This window comes from Xylocopa sonorina, chromosome 6 (genome assembly GCF_050948175.1).
Source record: "Xylocopa sonorina isolate GNS202 chromosome 6, iyXylSono1_principal, whole genome shotgun sequence".
NCBI classification, from domain to species: domain Eukaryota; kingdom Metazoa; phylum Arthropoda; class Insecta; order Hymenoptera; family Apidae; genus Xylocopa; species Xylocopa sonorina.
This window is the reverse complement of record NC_135198.1, coordinates 2,597,946-2,621,526: the sequence shown is the minus strand read 5'-3', so window position 1 is coordinate 2,621,526 and position 23,581 is coordinate 2,597,946. Positions and strand designations below refer to the sequence as shown.

At 37.6% G+C, this 23,581-nt stretch overlaps 2 protein-coding genes across 5 annotated transcripts in view; one reads left to right on the top strand and one right to left on the bottom strand.

Moving 5' to 3' along the window:
• Maf-s (MAF bZIP transcription factor K) overlaps nt 1-23,581 on the bottom strand; it is a 475,183-nt gene that overhangs the window by 183,217 nt on the left and 268,385 nt on the right. The gene's annotated exons all lie outside the window — the stretch shown is intronic.
• The window catches only part of Wake (ankyrin repeat and fibronectin type III domain containing protein wide awake), a 206,016-nt gene that overhangs the window by 180,037 nt on the left and 2,398 nt on the right, over nt 1-23,581 (top strand). For all 4 annotated transcript variants that reach the window (XM_076896587.1, XM_076896588.1, XM_076896589.1 and 1 more), the window contains 8 exons: nt 388-466; nt 8,677-8,780; nt 18,678-18,938; nt 19,342-19,644; nt 19,845-20,284; nt 20,370-20,749; nt 20,840-21,446; nt 22,115-22,903. In XM_076896587.1, coding sequence (XP_076752702.1) covers nt 388-466; nt 8,677-8,780; nt 18,678-18,938; nt 19,342-19,644; nt 19,845-20,284; nt 20,370-20,749; nt 20,840-21,446; nt 22,115-22,903 — 2,963 coding nt within the window. The remainder of the gene's footprint in view (nt 1-387; nt 467-8,676; nt 8,781-18,677; nt 18,939-19,341; nt 19,645-19,844; nt 20,285-20,369; nt 20,750-20,839; nt 21,447-22,114; nt 22,904-23,581) is intronic.

Sequence of the window (23,581 nt, the reverse complement as noted above, 5' to 3'; positions counted from 1 at the left end):
TTAACGGAATATTTTATTGTATTTACTGGATTTTACAGCAGACACTATTTCATTTTCAAAATTACATGTATTTATTTATTTTTTCTTTTTATTATTTTATTCATGATTTCGACACGGCGATCTTATTATTTTTATCGTTAACATTTGTCCTGTTATTTCGCGCTTTTCAATATTCCATTTCAATGATTTAGACCCGTGTTTCGACTTAATTCGCTCCGAGGCAGTTTAGAAACGAACAGGAGTAATAACTGTTACCGTCCATTCGGCGACAAGCGAATTTCAGTCTTTGAATAATCGCCGACACTTTCAAAGAGAAAAGTGATTCGCGTCGCGTGTACATACACCCTCGCAGCTACACCATTTATTCGTGGTTTTCATTATTTCCAGCTCTCTTCGCAGCCGTGGAACATGGCCACCTGGACAAAGCCAGAACAATTTTGGAATCGACAGACGTGGACGTGAACAGGTGAGCTTTCCGATTATTCTACTTTTAATGAAATCTCGTGGCACCCCTTCGTAACACCCGCGAACCCTTAACCCTTTGACTACGGCAAACTTTAAAACGCACCAGTCGTTTGCACAATTTTGCTAAACATCTTTAAGCGCCCACAGTATCACAAGCGTAAATTTTCTAAGCTTTTAGAATACCACAAGCGTGTTTTCCAAGCTTCTACAATATCACAAGCATAAGTTTTCTAAGCGCCTACAGTATCACAAGCGCAAGTTTTCAAAGCATCTACGGTATTACAAGTACAAATTTTCTGAACGCTTTTAAGCGGCCACAATATCATAAGCGCAAGTTTTCGAAGCATCTATAGCAATACAAGTACAAATTTTCTGAGCGCTTTTAAGCTCCCACAGTATTACAAGCGCAAGTTTTCCAAGCGCCTACAGTATCGCAAGCGCAAATTTTCGAAGCGTTCACAGTATTAGTAGCCCAAGTTTTCTAAGCTTCTATGACAAGCACAAATTTTCTAAGCGCCCATAGTATCGCAAGCACAAGTTTTCCAAATACCTACAGTATCACAAGAGCAAGTTTTCCTAGCACCTTCTTGCGCGAACAGTATTACAAGCCCATGTTTTCTAAGCGTCTGCAAACATTCACAGTATTACAAACGCATGTTTCTAAACGTCTTTAGGCGCTTTAGGCGCTAACAGTATTACAAGTGCAAGTCTTCTAAGCGCCTTTAAATGCCAACAGTAGTCAAAGGGTTAAAATGATTTAGTCCGTGACACGGGTTACGTCGGCGAAAAACGGAAGAGGATATCCTATTTTAATTAGACATCGTTGATGATGACTCGAGAAAAAAAAATGCAACGTTTCGTGAATCGCAAAAAGAGGGACCCGCCTCGGGGACCGTTGATTTCGAGCGTAAAGAGTTGGCGTACACTAGCGCTGTGCATGATTGTAATGTAGGTTAATTGCAGCTGTTAATTAATTTTCCCGGCCGTACTAGAAAACAAGCCAATTAACGTAGCATCGAACGCCGGTTGTTGGCACGTAAGACTCTCTCGAACTGTTTCGAGAGTTCGTTGATTCGCTGTTTTTATTTCCTTTTTTTAAGAATGTTACGCAATCGAAAGCACCAGCAAGAGCATCGCTTTCTTGTTTTCACCCTTTAAATAATTTTTGTTTCAAAGGTTACGCGGTGCCGATGATTCGAATATGGAATTTTATAATTACTCGTTCCATTTTATGATGTTTCGCTTTAGTTCTGTAAATATTCAGAGTTATTTATACGAATTGTTTCAACAGAACATTGTTTTAAATTAATAATTTTGCAACGCGTAAATACGACATTATATTGTATTATACACGGATAATATCTAAATAACTTTAGTTTAACAAAAAATTAAACACTCATGACGCTGATAAAAATGATTATAATCAATTTCTAGTAGATTTCATGCTAATAAAATAACACTGATTTATTACTATTATAAACGGCGAAATAGTGTAATGATTAATCGAATAATCGATTGACGGATTTCCTCGTTAACCAGTTACGTAACACCGAGCAACTGCTCGCCGACTGCGCTAAATAAATAAACGCTCGGGGAATTAATTTCGAACACTCTCTCGAGAGATTTAGGAATGTCGTATCGTAGAATTACTCGCGAAGCGACCGCATTCTACGGATAGCCGAGGAGGTGAAGTTCGACGGAAAAATATTCAAGCCCGTTTTACGAGATCCGATCTCACCCCTAATAACGATTTACGGCGGATTCAAGGCTGGAAGCCTCGATCTCGAACGGAAGAATGTATCGCGGTAGCGGAACCGAGGGCCATCGTTCCTCTCAAACTGTGCTAAAGAATTTACGAGACGAATTCAACTCGAATTCCACCCGTTTTCTAGAAACATTTCTTCTCCGTCAAATGAAAATTCTCTTGTTTCGTTCGAATAATGAATGTGTCAATCTCTTCTGCTAATACGAACTTTAGAGTCGACTTGTGCAACTGGTTGTGCACGAGGATTGAAGAGGAAAAGTTCTGTTTTTATCGAAATCGAGTGTTAACCTTTTGCATTCCAAATTATTTCTCAATTTAGTAACTAACAACATCGTACTACTTCGAGTGTTTTATTTGAAATTTAAATATAGCTTTGAAAGTTTGTTGTAATTTATATTTGTTCCTTTTTTTTATTTACTGATGTCGAGTCACATTCGACGAATGAGTGCAAAAGGTTAAAACTGTGTTACGATAGTTGATGATCCAGTGTACACGAGTTGCAAATACTGGAAAGTCAATTTAAAATAGAAAAATGAAAGCGCTTACTGTTTGAAGTTATAAAAAAAGAGACTATATCGTATCGTTGACGCAGGTCGTGTTTCAATGGAATAAAAGTCTATATTACCAAGGTCTGTCTAGATGATTTATCAAATACAATATAACTTGAGATTACGTTATTTCAGGAAATCGTATTTGTAAAAGAGATCCTTATTCGCGGTCCGTCTTCAACCGTTGCACAAAGTTATGCAAACGATATTTACAGGGTTGAATGTCAGTGTCAATTGTCGTTTGAGTATGTAGAATCGATATTTCCTACGCAAAAATAAAGTCAATAACATTTCAACTAACTAAAATAAACTATAAATTCAAATTAAGAAGAATCTGACGAATTCTGTTTAATTTTTATCAATAATTCCTTAGAAATACATTCTTAGATGCTTTCATTTTTAACCATTTTAACGTAATATTTATCACGTGATTCGTATATATAGAGAATATAATAATAAATTCATTTGATATACAACGTGTTGATTAGTAACATAACAAAATAATCATTCTCTATGATATTATAATGTGTCTGAATTGGTAATGGTGTGTTAGATATTTAATTATACTTATTTCTAGGATACTTAGATTTTTAGGTACTAGGATATTAGTTGATATTTGGTCTTAGGATATTTAGATACTTGGGTGCTTAGATACTTGGAAGCTTAGATACTTGGATGCTTAGATACTTCGATGCTTAGGTAATTCAATATTTAGATACTTGGATGCTTAGGTAATTCAATATTTAGATACTTGGATGCTTAGAGACTTGGATAATTAGAAACTTGAATGCTTAGATACTTGGATGCTTAGATACTTCGATACTTAGATAATTGAATACTTAGAGACTTGGATGCTTAGATACTTAGATGCTTAGATACTTGGATTCTTGCATACTTGAATACTGGAATGCTTAGATACTTGGATATTTAGACCCTCGAATATTTAGATATTAACTTAATTCTACATTTTTACAACTTACATACTAAAATCTGATGCTTGCTGCTTCTATTTCGGTATAGAAGTGATCGGTAGCCTGTACTAGGTATAGAACAGAGCGGTAATTAGCTGTACTATGTTTATGGTACGTCACTAGCTATTTAGTTAAGGTTTAAAAAAATCCAAGGAAAGCTTTAATCCCTGTATTTAGAAAAATTGAACTAATAAGCAAAAATAATTAATAGTCCACGGAAATAGCTAGTTAGAAGCATCCATACTATAATAAACTTGGTTTTTACAGATTAGGAAAGCGACCCGCTTCACGACGCGACAAATTGTTTTATTGAAAAACAGCAAGCATAACAAGTATACATAGTATAGCATATAAAATTGCATTGTTCTTTAACTTTATTGCGATCTAGCTAATTAACATTGTAAAATCTAATATAACACGATCCGTACAAAAGAAATTGTGTGGTGCGAGAATTTTTCTCATATGCGTACACTCAAAAAACCAACCACGAAAGAAAAAAGTCGGTGATGACGAAGAAAATAATGTGTGTCGCAATATTTTCAGAGCGTTACATGGATACGGGAGTCTACTGTACTACATTTTTAATACAACAATTTCACATTTTCCACAGCCCAGTTTCTTTAACAAGAATAAAAAATACAATAGAACATAGCATGAGAACAAAAACTATCAAAAGGAAACGTCGACGCAGAAAACGAAACACTCATCGAAGATTAATAATTGTGCCGTATAAAGATGAATTTCTACCAAAAATCGTAAATCGTAATCTCGATACGACAATGACGAAATTCTAATGTTGAATTCCGCGTAGCAGAGTTCCAGTTTCATTGATCCCAGTCGAATATTAATATACGCGTGATTAGCTGCAGGTCTGTAATAAGGGCAGAATGAAACTGGTGGAGGCATCGTGGTGCATTCCTGATTTCCCATTCGCGTGTATTCCGTTAGCACCCGTTAATTGCCGTTCGATGCGACGAGCAGGGACAAAGCCTCGTACGCGTTTCGACACGTTACACGGGCCCCGGGAGTGTAATCGGATCGATCCGTAACAGAAGGCTCGTTAGATACGTAGCAATTCCCAACGATAATTAGATTTCACAGAGTAGATGGACACCGTGGACACAGATATTTCACGGCACCCCGCTCACGGCTTTCATCGAATATGTAATTCGCTTAAACTATTAATAACCCTCGCGTGTTAAAGAAAAGCTCGTCTCGCTTGTCAACGCTTGCCATTGTGTTCTCTCGTTTACGTATTCGAGATAAATTTTTCATCGCCCGTAAACAATGCGAGACGTCTAAATTTCATTGAAATGTTGTAATCAAATTTCTGATCTATGTTGTTTTGAAGACTTCTTTGAATCGCAGCGAAAATAGTTTTTAGCCATTAGAGGGACAGCTTAACTCTTTGCATTACGAATTATTAATAGCCAACAACTCCTTATTTTATTTGAAATTTGTTTCAAAGGACAGCTCTCAAACTTTGTTATGATTTATATTTGTTCCTTTTTCTCTATTTACCGATGTCGAGTTTCATCGTTTCTGTGTATACGTATATTTGCTAAAATCATAGCTGTTCATTAGACATGGTACGAATTTGTAACGTGTCCGTACAGGGTGTTAATTTGAGATCAAACATCTAGACTGAAGCACGTTGCTTCGTGTAGTTCTGTGAATGAGCAGGAAAGAAGAGAAGGGAAAGAGAGAGAATAATATTTCGTTGAGCCCACTAATGGATTCATGGACAAGGTAGTAAAATGGTGGAAATCGTACTTTAGACGCAGAGATGTTAAAAACAGGTCAGAAATTCTGTTACAGTGATTCACAAATTTTTTTCCTTGCGACATCCTTGTCGAGCTAAAATTCACTGCAATCTTTTTTTCTTTTTTTTTGCGACAACAATCTAGTACCACTCGAAACGAATGACGCACGACCGCAAAAATGGCTGACAAGTGGTAGACGTAACGCAGACAATGGTGTATTACTTTATGGGCATTTTGGGCAATTTGGGTAAATGCACGAGATCCCAAGCAAAAGAAGGCTCTCAGCGCAAACCAAGATCCAAGATCCAAATTCTACGTTTTTCTCACAAAAAAATTTCAAACTCGAACTCTAATTGGGGATTCGATCAGTTCAATCGGTTGTTGGCTATAAAATTAAAAAATAATTCGGAGTGCAAAGGGTTATTCCAGGCTGTTCGTTAACTGTTCGAATTAATTTCTGCAAGTGAACGTATACATACGTATACAGCTTTATCCTTGAAATTTTTGCGATACATGGTAGACAATAGTTGATAAAACGCACGTAAGGGTAGTAAGCGACGTTTATTACTTTTCTATCAAACGAAAAAACCAAGAGCTAGTAATAAAAAAATAAAATATGTTATTTAGTTTGGAAGTTAGATACTTTTCTTAAGAAATTGTAATACACCATCACTGTTATCAGTGTGAATCCCTGCCAGCAGGGATAGTTAAGTTTTTCAAGGAGGTAGAAGCAATATACAGCTTTTCTTTCACCAAAGGGGTCGTAGGCGTTATTCAAGGATCAACTGGGTCAACTAGAGAGGCAAGCCTTCATTTATTTCTACTTCTTTAGCCGTGTTTATAAAAAAAGGCTACTTGTCGCTGGGATTTTAATTTGTACTAATTGAAGCAACACAATTCTTCATAGTTGAACTCTTCAATTTACTTAGGAGGAATTCTGGGTGAAATTCGACGTGATAATAATATCAAGAACGTCTTCTTCAAAAGTTAAACAGTATCCCAAAGTAAAAATGGGAAAATCGAAGTTTGAAAGCTGACTGAAACTTCTTAAGAAAAATATTCTGAGACGTGGGTAGGAATAGAATATCGTAGATGATTCTTTCGACCAAGCATGTCGATCGAACGTTTCTTTTTTTATTTCGTATCGATGTCCTTAGTCTGTCCTTCTATCTTTGTTTGGCTAATTCAAGAAAGACGGTAAAATAATTTTAAACAAATCGAAGAAATAAATCAGCGTTTTAGTAGAATTGAAGTACATGAAGAAGTGCAAGGAAATATAGAGAATTCTGCTTAATTTAAATTAAATTTTTAAGATCCATATATCACATATTAAAATAAAATATTAGTTTAAAAAATTTACTATGGTTCTTTTCTCCAAAAATATTTATTTTCAAAATGAGTAAATATAAAAAACTGGCCATTATCGTGCAGTATAATTTTGCATTTTATTTCAAGCAGTGATTCGTCATTCTTCTCAAGATTAAAAAACTTTTTCAAAGTATATTGAGATAGAGAGAACGTCGAGGACCGCGTAACATAGTTAATAGCAAGAGAAAAAAGAATCAAGACCTGGATGGGGAGAATTTTCGTTATCCACCGTATTCCCCCTTTTCATTTTTTGCTTGTTAAGATCTCTATTCAAAACTTGTCGAATGAAAAATTTGTCAGAACCGTCAAAAAGAGATTGGCGTAGTAAACGAATAAAATATTGCATTTAAATGTCAGCAATTTTATAAAGAATAGTGTAGAACTATCGCAAAAATATATTGGACACCGAAGTGCAGTGATAAACATTTTTTGTATAAATTTTACCTCCACTCAAAATCTTCTCGGTGGCCCTGTTAATTCTGTTTAAAAAAATACTTGAAAACATTTCATATTTTTACTTGAAATCAAACAGAATTCTCCACTAAATTAATATAACTCTATCGGACGATGAAATGCAGTAAAAAATATTTATTATCTTCTTACTTTTATGTGAAATTAAACAGAATTTTCAACTAAACTAATATAACTCTGTTTGCAATAAAGGCACGTCAAATAGAGAGAAAAAATATTTCAAAATCCCCTAAAAGATCGCAAAAAGGAGGGAATTGTGAAATACAATAACAAACGTTTCTGCGATGAATAGTATTTCCTTCTACTTAAAATCGAACATCCACTTTTCGCCAAGTGGATAAAACGTTCTGTTTCTAAGGCTGTAAGGTAGATTAGAAATACCTTGAGAGACGTAGATTGTTGTCAGAGAAAATATTTTAGCCAAGAAAGGGCAGGTAGCAAAATTTCAATCACCCGAGCTAGCTGTCACTCGAAGTAACTTCAACGATAAATCGACTCTTGATCTCGTCGAAAGGTAGAAAGCGTGGACATCCACGGATGAGAATTCGTGGAGAATAAGAAACGTTTATTACTTATTTCCATGTAGATACGGAATCGAATGATCTATGAACCAGCGTTTACTTTGCAACTGCGAACACGCGCTACTCGCATCCTAATCGTCGCTGAATGCCCGCATGCTGCCGTTGATAATCGGTTTATCTATTTCTCTCGGCTTTGTTCCTGCGTATCAATGCTCGTTCATGAAAGCGAGTTTATTCAGGAATGAAATTGACGCCGATTACCTCACGGTGATAGCCGTGAATCAATTTTCTAGCCTTCGCGGACACGTGACGTTCTAGGATTTTCTGTTTCGTTATATCGAATTTTTATTTGAACAATTTTCACGATTGAAAATTAAATTTAACGAAACATATTTTACGTACTGAAGTATATTTATTTTGCACGTGTGTCATTCTACAATATTTCTGCAATATTTTCGTTTCGATTTATATCTTAATGTATTAAAAAAGAAAGTAGGTGGTACGACAACTTCGCCTTCAATTTTTTTAATAAATGAATCAATGTTGCAAACTTTGTAATATGATAAAAATGGACGTAAATTGGCGACGTTTCGAATTAAAAAATTGCTCTCGTGTAAAAAAGTGAAATTGTGAATTAACGCGTTCATCCCTCTCGATGGTCGCGCGAGGTCGAACGATCCGCTCGAAGCTCGCGATAAAAATCGCTTCGCTCTGCATTCCCAACGTGAATTTTCAGAATGATTCACCATTAAATCCCGCAATCAGTCTTTATCGGCGAATGACACGTGCGAATTGAATTTTCAGCGTGAACAGCGACGGCCTGTCACCCCTGGATGTCGCAGTGCTCAGCAACAACAGGCCGCTTGCAAAAATGCTGGTCGCGTTCGGCGCGCAGGAGGGCAACCAGTGTAAGTATCCACCTGAATCGATTACAAATGAAATTTGTCACGCTCATATTTAACACGTGACGTATGCGTCCCACGTTGAACTTTCCGTTCAATTCGTTTGAAATTCTCATCGCGAAACGAACAGTGCAAGCAAACTTGTAACGCAAACTCTTCAGAAATTCATTTTATTGCTTTTGTTCTATTACGCAGCTTGACGCGTGTTTAATGCCACGCTAATTTTATATGGATTGCCTCTAGCGCCAACGTGAAATTTTTATTATGCCATATGGGTATGCAATAGCTGTATATTTTATGTATAATGTACCTGGGATTTGAAAAATATTGACGTAAATAATAATATTGTTTTTTAGAGCTTCTCGTCTTATTCTTTAGGCGAAGTTCTACAATTTGTTTTTCTAATCTAAAGTATTACTGTAAGTAGAAACAAAGTATTCGAAAATATAGGACGTGTACGCCAGATGCGATCTAACCGAAGGGTATAAAAAAATGGGTCCAACACGAAACGTGTTTAGTCGATCCTCGATCGCGCGATCACGATGGTACAATTTCGATATAGCTTCTATTCTGTAATTAAAAGGCTTACAGAGAGGATATTCTGAAAATTGAGTTGTCATGTTGATTTTGTTGACATATTTTAAAAATTGAGTTAATGCCAGAAGCTGTTTTTTTTTTGTTTCATTTCATTTTGTTTCATTAGTGAAAGTAAAAAACGGAGGAATTGAAGGGGATGCGAACTGTTACACGTTGTCGAAGCAATTAAATTAATTTTTAAGGTATTTATTATTCAAACGTACGACCTAGCTTCCATTTATACACATTTTCTAAATGGTAAATAGTATTGCTTTATAGTAACTCTACAACTTTCTAAGTATTACCCTTGAACTATAGAGACAGCTATTGTGTTTGAGTATTGAATGTAATCTTTATATGGACATAGGAAAAATTGACTGGAGATCCAATATGACGCGGATAATGAATGTGTTAAACTCACTTTAGTATATCATTTAAAGTATATCAGATTATACAGTAGATTGTAAATCCATCGAATTTTTCATCTTTCTTCGTATCTATTACTAAAAGATCAGTAATTGAGAACTAGATTAGTCTAAGTTCATTTCTTTCTTTAATTTAATTATATACAACACCCCGCTCCCCTTTCTCTATTTTAAAAGATGGCGTGTAATTTGGCTTTAAAGAAAAAGAAATTGGATTGGATCGTTTTCTTATATTCTTACAGATAAGTTCGTTGAAAGGTTTCGAAAAGTAATTAATTGAAATGCTTTTTCTTACAGCATTGAAAAGGGAAACTTTCAATTTTTTTATGAACAATTAACCTCGGTATTATTGATTAATAAATTTTTTTTCGGTGAACTTCATTTTTTAAAACATAAATAACAAATACATTTGATCTTCAAAAGCATTTTTCTGTTCTACTGAAAAAAGGAGCGAACGATTCGTGAAACTGTGAAAATAATAAAATAATAAAAGGATCAAAATTTCAGCGGTCACTTTTACAATTGTTTTTCTGGAGAACGTCAAACGTAGCTGAGAAAAAAAAGATTATCACGCGTTCTTTCATCGTCTTTATCTTTCAACGAAACGAAAATAAACGGAATACGAATATACCAGGGCAGACATTTAACAAGCAAGATTTTAAAATAACGATTAAAAAACAAACACGTGGGGTTTCTCGAAGCAAATAAATATTTTTCAGCTCGTGGCGAAATTCGCTGCAGGACTGTCGCGAAACGTGGAACCCGAAAACCGTTCGATCCACTTTGCACACTGGCAATCTTGCCACTTGTGTTCGTTTCAAGGCTGCGACGGAAAAAATAGCGGAACAGCTCGATGAATAGCCACGTAGCCCTGCAGTTTTTCACTTCCGGCCGTGGAAATAATTACCGGGAGTGCTGGCTCGTTCACGCGACAATACGTGACCCGGCAACGACGTGTAATTCACACCGAGAATTGCGCAAATAAATATTAATCTTGACGAATCGCGTCACGAGTACGAAGAATTGTTACACAGCGATTCGCTTCGTTGCAAACATTTCTTGCAATAAGTGTGCAACGAATCCGTCCTCGTCTGATCTAGGGACACAAACATGCCGATATGATATTCAATTTTGCTTGCGATACTTACTAACAGAGTTGACATTTGCTTGCAAGTAATTTCATACGTTGAAGACAAATAAACAAGTCAATATCGATCGTCTCTGTATAGGGTATTACGTCATTTTTAGAAGAAATTGGGAATATTTTTGCATTTTTCAGAAGAATTGCAATTTTTTATATGTTTGAGATTGTTTATTGGTTGGATTTATTTAATTTCTACACGAAGAGATTAAATTTTTACAAATAAGACGAATAATCATAATGGACAAAATTGTAATTGAAACTTCTTTACCGAGAAAAAAGAAAAATACGTGTGTAGTACAATAGTTGTAGAATTTTTATCACACTTTCAACAATTTCGAAAACCGTTTTCATTGAAAATCAATACTTCAAGCTTCATTTTCTTAACTCTTTGTACTCCGAATTATTTTTCAATTTTACTGCCAACAATTTTGCACTACTTAAAAGTGTTTTATTTGAAATTCACTTCAAAGAACAAATGCAAACAATTTGCTTTACTAATTACATTACATACAGCTCTGAAACTTTGTTGTAATTTATATTTGCACCTTCTTTTATTTTCTGATGTCAAGTCACACTCGACAAAGAAGAAGTGCAAAGGATTAATTTTGCTTTCAACTGGTCCTCAAAATTCTTTCCGTTAAACATTTGTCGCTGTTAGAAGTTTGAAGGAGGTGCAATCGAAAAAAACTAAATTCTAGAAAAATCTACGATGGAAGAAGCCTCTTGATATCGAAAAAGAAGAAAAGAGCGTTTTCGAGAGGCCGGAAAGGGGTGAAAAATCGTCGAACGGTATGGGATTCCAATTAGGATTCCGCAGTGTGTAATAAAAATGCCGTTCAGCTTTATTGCGTTTCAACCGCGACGGGACAAAAATAAAACGAGCGTGTAGGTACGTATGTGAAAAGGAGCAGCGAGGAACTTTCGACCGGGACCATTTTCTTGTTTCTACCGCGTTTACCAGCGTAATTGCCAGCTTCGAACCTTGACAAGTAATTCAACTCTACGACATTTCTGTTTCCTTGATTAAAAAAAAAAGGAGGTATCTTTGCTACGAGATTTTGTTAACTCCTTAAAGTTTATCTTCACGAGTGTTTTTCGTATAAAGTAACTCGATGTTAATTTGCGCGAACTATTTAATTGCTGCTTGGAATAAAAACGTTCCATATATCTTATTTTGTAATTATAGAAAAGAAACAGCAGAAATTGAAAATTATTTATTGCGAAACTTTCTGTAGATCGCATTGGAAGGTTAGTACGCGACAGTTATTCTGTACTCGTTAATTAAAGCGTCCTATGCAGTCTTTGCTTCTTTTTCAAAATGTTTCGAAGCACGTCTCTCACTTTGTTAAGCAAAGTTAAAACATAAATCGTTAAATTTCACGTAATAATTAATTGTATTGTAATTATTCAGTTGTTAATGATTAGAGACAATAGTACCAGAAGTATTTCTTATATTTCTTATTTTTAAGCATTATCGCTTCTTCATGCAGTCCATCGTTTAATCGAGTAACACGATTCGAATTGTATTTAAGCACTCATATTTTAACCAGTTAGCTGTGGAATTTATTTGGAAGATTCGCTCACCCGGTGCGTAATTAAAATCAAACGATGAATGTGTGTACACGTCGAACAAATGGTTCTATAGTAAATTCCAAGATTAAATCAGGGTAAAACGATGAGATTTACGTTTTTGTTGGACAAAAAATTAACGATTCATTATTAAAAAAGATATTGTCGCTGAAGAAAATTGGAGCAAACAAATTGTTAAATCTTTTACGTTGCTGCAATAAAAGCCTTCTTAGTTCGTGCAACTCATTTATGTTATTGCGATTGTTAACGAAGGTAATACGAGGTTTACGAGGTATACCCAATGATTTGGGAAAAATGATTAACCAGTTTTGTAAAAGGAAATATATTGTGTAGCGAATAACCTCCATGCCAAAGAATTGAACCTATTTTTTTTTTAATTTATTATTTTAATTTATATTAATTACAAAAAGAATTATTGCAGTTTCAATACATATATGTTAAAGTATCTTTAGATCACTAAAAAACCTCGATTTGTATGAAAAATATGCCAAATGCGAATGTGTTAACACGTTTCTGGACGTGAATGCTGCAGTATTCATTTCCATTGTGATGCAAAATAATACGAACATTGTAACATTCAAATTGTAAAGCCAATTTTTATTCAATATATATATATAATTTAGTTTTATAGAACCTTAAATAACCAACTGATGAAACCGTCTGATCATGTTGCAGCTCACTGAAATTTTTACTGTCCGCGAACGTGTTAATTAGAGCTTGCAAATATTCGCCAAAACATGAAAACCCGGTTTTCGGTTTCTCATAAAGCGAAAAACCAGTTTCTAATCGGGCTATTTAATAATGTATACACATCACTTTAAAAATAAAATGAAACCTACCTTAAATGTAACAAAACTATTAACCAAAATATATGCATCACAAGATTTAGCGATTAGAATTATTTTTTAACTTAAGTATTATATCAAATAAAAAGGAAAATAACATAACTTTATCATTAATATTTCGTTATGTGAAAGGAATAGAAAAGCAACATATAAATCTTGTTTTTTAATCAAATAATATTTGAGGCAAATTAATGCGTCCAACGGGTCATATTTCACAGACGAAATCGGGTAAATTCGAGTCGTATGGTTTTGGTTGAACAGGTTTTGCAGGCCCTAGTGTTAATACAGAGGAAACACGATACCAAATAATATCTGTGTCGCGTGTTACTGGAACTTTGAGTTTTTTTTGTATCGAATGGTGATTCTTTATTTCCCGCGACGTGTGTACACGTCGAACGCATTTGAATTGATTAATGAATACGGCGTGTGGAGGATGATTTGCGCAACGGATATCGAATCTAAACGAATCGAGAGTTTTACGTCACGGTCCACGGTGAGATCGATCGCCAGTATTCGTGTTAATGCCATTACGAAATGTAACCGTGGAGATTTCGCGTTCGACCCTCGATGTAATTAGAATTACGTTCCTTGGAACAGGACAAAGGCTTGAAGCTCGCAAACGTTGAACGATTCAAATGTAATCTGTCAATTGAATTCCTCTCGTTAATGTTTCCTCCAACAATTGCACGTTACGTGGAAACTCTGTCCAGCTGCGGTTGATTCGCACGATTTCACTTAAATTGATTGCGATTTAATCGCTGGAAAGTTTGAAATGAATCATTTTCGGATGACATTTTGTTTCCGTCGTTGTTGGTATCTTTGGCAAATGGTCGGACGTTCTTCCAGTTCAGAGACTTCAATACGTTGACGCTCACTCTGAATTCGATGATGGACGATGAAAGGAAATTTGTTTAATTAGTCGATTCTTGCAGAGTTCGATGAATATTTCAATCGTACGGAATAAAAATTGGCGGATGTTTCCAGCTGTCATTTGCATCGACAATCGTAACCGTTGGACGTTTATTGACGACATTTACGTCAATGTGTTAACGATGCAACGCTGTTTCAACCATCACGATTCATGCTAGCTTTCGTATCACTGAAAATTAAAATTACATTTTAAATTCATCGAAAAATTTTTCGATAATTCTAATATTCTACACTTTTCATGATTAATTAAATTTCTGCCACGCAATTCTTCATGTAAACCGAGATTAAAATGCTTAATAATTACAAAGACTTAAGGTTATATAAAATTAAATGTATAACAATTGGCTTTTGAAAATTGAAATGCTGTAACATTCGTGTCATCCTCCATCAGAATGGAAATTAAAGTCCAAAGTAAAAATTAGCTGTCTTGTCGCTAGTTCCATAAAAATTATTACTATCGTTATGGTGTAAAATATATTTTTTCATAATTTTTGTTTATACGTGTAAAATTCAACACATTTTTAACTGTCACGGTACAAAACGCTATTAATAATTTTGATATATCGATATCGAGCGAAAAGAAGCGAGCAAATATATTTTATTAAAACCTCAAACGCGATCTGTCATCTAGTTTCGATTGAAAAAAATTGCCAATGATTCGATATCCCTTGGCGCGAGTACCTAGAATAGAGAAATCGAAACGGTGCGAGCCTATTTCTATGCAAACGAACACGACCGCACCGACTGCAGTCTATATCAGATCTTTTTACCTCGTAAATGGAATAGTTCGCGTTTCCCATCGCCCATTAAAACAGTTTTTCATCAGGACTCTAACGACCAAACTACTCTGTAAAACATACAACAATGTCCGAAATAGAGAATGTTCTTGCAAATTAATTATGGTAAACTATTGTTACAAACACATTTATATGTATATGACTACTACTTCTACATAACAACTACTTCTTATATAAATTTGTAACGCGAATGTTGTTAAATGATTCTTTTTATCGCGTTGCGCTTACTGCTATACAAATTGCGAACCACATATCCATCTTCGAAAAGCTACCTAAGAATTCCACCAGAATTTGACGTAAATGATTCTAATTGTAATGTAGCAAACTGATCGCGCTGATCAAGCGGTGAACGATATGGCTTACTAAACAAGAAAGAGGAGAAAAAACGATTTTGCTATCGATATCTTGTCGGTTTGTTATTACGCGAGCAGAAACCCATATGGAAAGTTGTAAAATAATCCATTCGCGGGTAAAGCGTCCCTATAGAAAGTGGAAATCGATATCTGCTGCGGATGCAAATCGTGGCGAAACGGTAGCCGCGTAACCGCTCGTCCCGGATCCGATTCACCGCGGATTTTGCATTCATAAACATCGGGAACAACTGAATCGCTCCAATTAGCCTAGATGGCTGATTTTTCCGTGATCCGGAGGGATCATCCTGATTCTCGCGCAATTGACTGAACCGCGCGTGGCTCCTCGACGGTGTCAGCCACTCCGCCATAGTTTCGTTACTTTTTCAGCGCACCCGCGCGAACAATTAAGCTGTTCTCCCTGGCAAGCTCCATTTGCGATGTCGCGCAGAAAAACAGTCGAATGCACTCGTGCCAGAAAATTTTGAATTGGGTCGAACAATCGTGGAATGCTTTTCTTTTCCTTTATCACAGTTTTCGTTTCACCTCGTTATATACGTACGAAATCTGATGATAAATGAAAATTATAGCCTGCAATTTTTGTAGAACTCGAGAGTAAACTAGAATATGATTTATGTAGAAAATTATTTTATCTGTTATCGTTTTAACTCTTTGCACTGGAGGGCTGCGAAATGGGATCATTTAAAATTCATCTTGGAACTCGATGGCTCCTTGATGGAGACAATGCAAATAATTTTCAGTTTTTAATAAATCGAAATAATTTCACTTATTCTGTTAGAAAGCAAATAAAACTGTTAAGCATTCCTAATTTGTTGCATTTAAAAAAGAAGCGTACGAAAGTTTAACATTGGATATTCAGTTCTAAGATCCTGACATAATTGTTTATCCTTCGCATAACTAATTAACATAACATCGTAATCCTATCATTTTCAAATATTAGAAAAAAGAAAAATAAGATGTCTTCAAGATGATTTTCTTCATCCAGCTCTTGTTGAAATAAATAAATTAAATTATTTCTATCAGCCACGTAGAATATTTTGACACATATTTAAAGCATGAGAAACGTTCAAGGCTTTCGCTATTTTAAATCACTTATTCAGGAAACGTTAATTTTTAAATTCGAATCTACTTATCGTATTGATCGACGCATGGCCATAGATTGCTCTTTTTCCGCGAGGGGAGGGTTAGCAATAATGTATGCGAGAGTCCCTTGTAACCACCTGACTAATTTAGAGCACTTAGCGAACCCAAGTATTCATCGTCGAGATACTCTGTCATGTGCCCACAGTGCTGACTGATCTCTATAATAGGATGTAGCGTGGATCCATTGCCCGTGTGCCAATTAGAAGTTACATCATGTTGGATAAGTGTGAGAAAATGAAACTTCACTGATATTCTTTTCCCCAATGTTCGAAAGAATTTAACCTCGAAAGAGATCGAACATTTTCGACAAGAAACTACTTGAAACCCCGATTAGCTTGTATTGGGATTAGAAAAAGTTTGGAACGCTGTACCTTCGAAAATAAACATTATTATTTAATGACATTAGGTTCGTTAAAAGCTGGCAACCTTCCCCTTGAAAATGGCTTTTTAATCGTCTCGATCCAGCTTCCGGTTTCCGAGATATCGTTGCGTAAAGAGAAGGGTGATTTTTAATCAGAAAAACTCCGACCTCTCGCTCACACTAGTCAACTGACCTATCTCACTCCGTCTCGAAACTTCGATTAACCCGTATTAAAATTATAAAAAATTGGAAACGTTATATCTTCTAAGATAAAAATTATTATATAACGACACCCACCTTGCTAGAAGCTGGAGACCTTCCACTTGAAAACTGTTTTCGAATCATCTCGATCGAACTTCCAGTTTCTGAGATATCGTCGTGTAAAGAGAAGGGTAATTTTTAATCGGTTACTATGTCTGTCCTTGTCGAAAGGAGTCGGACCTCTCGTTCGCACCTGGTCACTGACCTATCTCATTCATGTGTCACGTGGTCTGTCTAGACAGCAGCCAGACGGATTTTTACTATTACTATTAGTGCGTACGCATTTCCTGCAAAAAATCTGGGTCAAGTTCATTCATAACTACCGCCGCCATCTTGCGCGCCATAATAAGAATAAAAAACTTTGAACCCTTATATCTCAGCAACGGATTGAGATATCGAGGTGAAACAAAAACTGATTTCAATGGTGTCATTTTCTCTATCTATTCGAGGGGTTTCGTTGATGAAGCTTTTCGTTTTCTTTTTGGAGCTGCTTTATAACGTAGTTGGATATAAATACACTTTACGGAAGATGAAGAGAAATATTCGCCAGTTTTCTGTATTTTCTTGTTACGCGAAGAGTAGTAACACGTTCGTAATAGGAAGCGAGTTATTTACATCCACAGCGCTCTGTTTGTAGGTGTAGGAAATTTCGTTTTCTTTTTGGAGCTGTATAGTTGAGTGTAAATAGACTTTATGTGCGTGTTGGTGGAAGTTCCAGCGATTTTAAAGTTATCGCGCCGCAACCCTCATATTTATACCTAGCACCCTCTATCCCTTATATTATCAGCTTAGAAGAGAGCAACGCTGTTCCATGTCGATGATTAGTTAAATCGTAGAATATGTCGCTTTCTAAAAGTGTACATGTACGTGCTACATAGCAACATTATAAATTTTAAGAAAAACTTGTCAGGAAACTTAGAAAAAATTAAATCTCTCATTTTTCGAATACACAAAAAATTATTCACAACGTTCAATTTAACTGTGAGATACTCTCGTAAAGAATACAATATAAAACTGTATTAATAAAAACGTAAATACTTACAGAACAATATTTTGAATTAAATTAGTCACGCAAGGTATTTCAGTACCATAGTTGTAACATCTTCGTTGCATTTTCAACAATTTCCATAACCGTTTACTTAACCCTTCGCACTAATTATTTTTCAATTTTGCTGCCAACTACTACTACCTGTTATATTTGAAAATTTATTTCAAGGGACAGCTCCTTAACTGCTATTTATAAATAATTTTGTCTACTAATTATACTAAATACAGCTCTGAAGCATTTCTCTTTATTTACTGATGTTGAGTCTCACTTGACAAAGAGGGTTAAGCACAGAGGATTAAGGGTGTAATGGACGCAAGTGGAATTAAGTAAAATAAGAAAATATGGGGAAAATCGTGCGGGGTAATTTAATGCGAGGCATTTTCCTGCTAATCCGCTTGAACTGATTGCGCAGTCAAGTCACCGGAGTCCCTGGGCAGTCATTTGGCATCCTTACTGTCGGAGGCCGAGCACAGAGTTCAAGAACTCGGCGGCAACACTTCCGGTAGCGGTGGGACCACCCTTCTTGAGCCACCGAGCAGCCATAGATCAAGTTTTTCGTCGCAGCACAACAATCTCACGGGATGCGGCGGTAGCGCCGAGGACAAGCAATTGGCTTTATGGGAGAGGAGAGCCAGAGCGCTTAGAAAAATGTTGCTTGGATTTGATCAAGCGAGTGAGTCTTCCTAGAGCACTTAACAACACTTGTGTAGAATCCACCAGTATAAGAAGAGCTCAGCGATTTAATCAGTTATCTTTTTAAGAGCCTTCTACTGCCTGTGACACAATTCTTGAAGAAGTTTCACACTGAATATTTCACACAGAAAGACAAACACACGGTTTAGAAATTAGATTTATCGTTGAATATAAATTGAATAGTATTCGTAATTTGATTCCTTCTGAAATTTTCTGCAGTAAATGTATAAGTCGAAAAAACAATTTAGTTTGGAAAAACAATGTCAGTTGCAAGAAATAATTAATACACAGTAGGAGATCAATTGATTATTGTAGCATGATAACAAGAATGTATACGTATTGTTGATATGACGTACAAGATTGATAAATATTAATTTCCCCAGGACCGCCAGATATGCCATTCTTGGTCGCAGTCGACGTCACAGGAACCAACTCGGTGACGGTGAGGTTCCAGGAGCCAGATTCCCATGATTCCCCAATTTGCACGAAATTCAAGGTGCAATGGAGCATAAAGGAGGACTTCTCGGTAATCTGTGGTGACAGAGAGGTTCTGGATATGAAACAGAGGGAATGTAGAATCGACGATCTCACCCAGGGCCAGAAGTACTATTTCCGTGCGGCTGCTGGCAATCTGAAGGGTTACAGCAGGTTCAGGAACGCGACTCCTGCTCACGTGACACCCAGCAGTAAGATCATTACCTCGCTACGATAGCCGATCTACGATTTAGTCGCGTCTAGATCTCGATTGGTCGCGTTCGAATCGTGTTAAGTTTCGAGTTCACGTCGCGCACGTTCCCGTCGTTACGTCGGATCCGATTTATCGGCCGTTCCGTGAAACTCAGGGCGCCACCGCGTTTCTAGCGAGACCACACGTTTGTCGTTACAGGCTGGAGGGACATCGATGGCAGAGTGCCAAGGTTTGCCGGCCGATTAGAGCAATTGAACACTCTGTTCACGGACATAAGGCGGCCCGAGTACACCCAGGAGACGCCAGCCGTGCAGCGGCGTAATCACAAGAAGAAGACGACCATAAAGCAGCTGTTCACCGCGACCAGCAAGTTCCAGAAGAACCTCAGACGCGGCGTGTTCCTCGCCTGTTTGCTCTACCACGAGGACAAGGTGTTGGTGACCAACGAGGACTTTTTGCCTGTGATCGAAGTCGACGAGACTTATCCCAGTTGCATTTACAACGACTTCCATTGGCTGATGAAAGTCGCCTGTACTTGGGACGACGTGAAGGTTCTTCGCCAGGACATGGAGAAGAGCCACAGCAGCTCGACGAATCACTTCAGGATAAAACTGCTGCAGGCCGCTGCGCAAATGCAGGTGGGTTTCTTGCGACGTACTTGGACTGTAGAATTGTCTATTTCTGTAATAAAAATGTCTGATACACGACTGGTTCTTGTTGCAGGCAGCACTGTGTATACAAGACCTTGGACAATTATACCACAAGCCCATCAGAGATATTCAAGGCACCCTGGTCTTCTCCACGGTGAATTACATCAAGTCTCCGAAGTTGATCTCAGTGTTGAACAGCAGATGGCTGCCGTTGAGTAAAGTTACGAAAAAGGTGATTACCCACGAAGACAGCAATGTAGCAGATATTTTGATAGCCAGTATACAGGAGCAGATGACCTATCACCAAGTTAGCAGCATCAAGTTGTCGAAAGGGCTTTACCTTGGTTATCTGAAGATGCAGAGTAGCGTGGATCTTATTCAAGTCGTAGTACCGGCAAAATCGCCCAACGTTTTGCCACATTGCAAGATTCGAGACAACCCGCACGTCTCTGCGTACGTATTTGTTTCTTTCGAAGTAACGTGAACATGTGCTGGATGTTATCACAGATTTTATAAACTGTTCCTCTTTGTGTTTTATCACAGCGAAGAATGGGATTACCTCAAAAGGATAACTCGTATTCATGCATCGGACAGTTCAGTGAAAGATTGCGAGGAGAAAGAAAACGTAACGAACGAGTCCCAAGGCACAGAACAGCAGAAGCTGTTCGTCGACCTGGTCGCGGCTACAGCCAGGCGATTGTTCAATCATATGGAGATCAGTCCTGATGATTCCTTGCTCCATCGTCTTTACGACGCTGAAGTTATCGACTTGACTCACGATGTGTCCTTTTTGATCGCCGTGCCTCCTGCAGAAACCGCCTGCTGTGTACCTGGAACCAGAGAAATCCTCCTTCAACGCGGAGATCTCTTGTCATTGCCCATTCAAGTGTTCGAGATGGTCCACCTGAACACCTATCAGAAAGAAGTGATCAACCGATACTCTAGATTGAGCTGCATCTTGGAACTGGACACAGCGCAGGCTCAGTACAATCACAGAGAAGCCTTCAGTTCACTAGAGTTGAGCGTAGCGAAGGATAAGTTAGCCAGGTTGCAAGATCTTCAGTCTCAAGTGAACACCGTGTGGAAAGGAGCCAGGTGGCTTATAGACGTGATCACGTTTGCGAGAGACCGCGGATCTTCACAGCAAAGCGTAAGTTCGATCCTCTGAACTGCCCAAAATTCATTATCGATATACGAAGTGGACAAAATGTAACCGAATGTTTAAAAATGATGCGACGCTTTGTTACGATCGATAAAATGGTTAATCTAGGTTGAAATATCAACTCAAAATGGCGTGTGTAAAAGAATAATTTCTTCTGTTTTAAATAAGTTGTCAGAGTAGTAATTTTGCGAAATTTTTAACTTTTTGACTAGCATTGACGTCTAAAGGCGCTTAGAAAACTTGCACTTGGGAGACTGTGGACGCTTAAAGGCATTTTGAAAACTTGCGCTTATGATACTGTAAACACATGGAAAACGTGTGTTTGTGATACTATAGACACCAAAAGCCGCTTAGAAAAATTGCAACGCGACAATGTCGAATACAAAGAAATGAATACTATTATCTCAGTGTTTCAATTATTTGAATATAATTATGTCTCAGAAATGTACGCCCAACGAATAGTTTCACCGTTCGCAGTGTACATAGCGACTGAATTTCTGATGCATGGTACTACAGGTACGTCTCATCAGTTTGCCATAGTCAAAGGGTTAAGTCAAACAAAATACTTTTATTTTAAACAAATCGACCAACTTTTGTCCACTCCGTAAAACAGTGTCCAATGTATCATCTTAGACCACTGTAATTCATAACTGTAGGGTTCGTCGCAGGCAGTCGGAATTTCAATGAAGCATCTGCTCAGCCTCGACAGAAACAGGAGCAACAGCAACAGCCTGAAGAGGAGCTTGCTCCAGTTACCACCGCGCGATCCGAAGCTGGTGAAATCTAGTCCAGGTCGTGGCAGCTGGCCAGGACCTAACGTGACCAATTCCTCCTCGAATTTGCTCACCACCGAGTTCAGTAAAAGCGAGCAACAATTACCCAGCGGCCAATACATCCGCAAAGGCAGCAACACGTCAAACGTCTCGACCGGCTCGGAACCGCCAAAGTCCTCTGTGCCCATGAGCAGCACCAGCAATCTTAGCAACACGACAAGCGCTGGCAGCAACAACCACCTGGTACCATTGCAGAACACGAGGTTACCGCCCTCCAAATCGGAGGATACACTGATTCTAACGAAATACAAACACAGTCCCAGAAATAGGTCAGCCACGATCACTTCCGCGTCGGCCAGCACCAGTCCTTTGCTCAGCATAAAGCCAATGATCTACGGTGGCTCGCTGCTAAGCGTCTCGACGGCAATGACAAACACGACGAGCCTGTTGAGCGTCAGCAATACCAATTCCGACAGTCTACACTCGCTGAGCAGCGACGAGTATTCGACGCCTAACTCGAGCGTTTGCATAAAGAGCGGCCACGCGAAGAGCAAGCCGACGAAACCGACGGCCACCGTCGCGGCCATGGCGACTGGCTCGTTGGAGAGTCAACTGGAGGAGGAGAAGGACGAGGCAACGATGATGCCAGCTCCTTTGCCTGGCATTCTTCAGGTAATACAATCATCGCGCAATGGTAAACCATTAATTTATCGCATACAAATTAGATTATTCTGTTGGAGAAAAGTATATTAACACATTGCTGGCCGTTTACGTACTAGTACGTCTTCTGTACTTTTTCTGTCTGTTTTGTCCATTTCCCTATCGCTGATCATAAAAATGATCAATAACAGAATTCATGGTTCGACTTACGAAATATTTCCGGCTGCCTTTGTATTCGGATGTTCCCTCTGAGGGAATTCCTTCGAGCTCTCTATTGAAATAAAAATTTTCTATTTAATTTCTTGATTATAAACTATTGGTCACGTCTACCAGCAATAGAAAATTTCCATTCCAATAGAAAACTTGAGGGAAACTATCGGAATAATTTTTATTGCTAACGTCCGGGGAGACGCTGAGTGCAAAGAGTTAAGCAGCGGTCGGTTAACTGTTAACTTGAACGCCAGGATTGAGTTTCCGCATACTTAAACGTTGCGACAGGGATTCATCGAGAAAGAATTTATATCTTTCGTTAAAAAGAGCTGTATCCTTCTTAATCGCGTCACGATTGCTCCTTGTATTTTCCGTATCCGCAGTCCAACAGTCGTTAGTGATGATCGCAGTAAATTTACGCGTTACATATCAGAAGAAATTATCCGTCACGCAAGTTTTTGTAGAATAACTCGTCCCAAT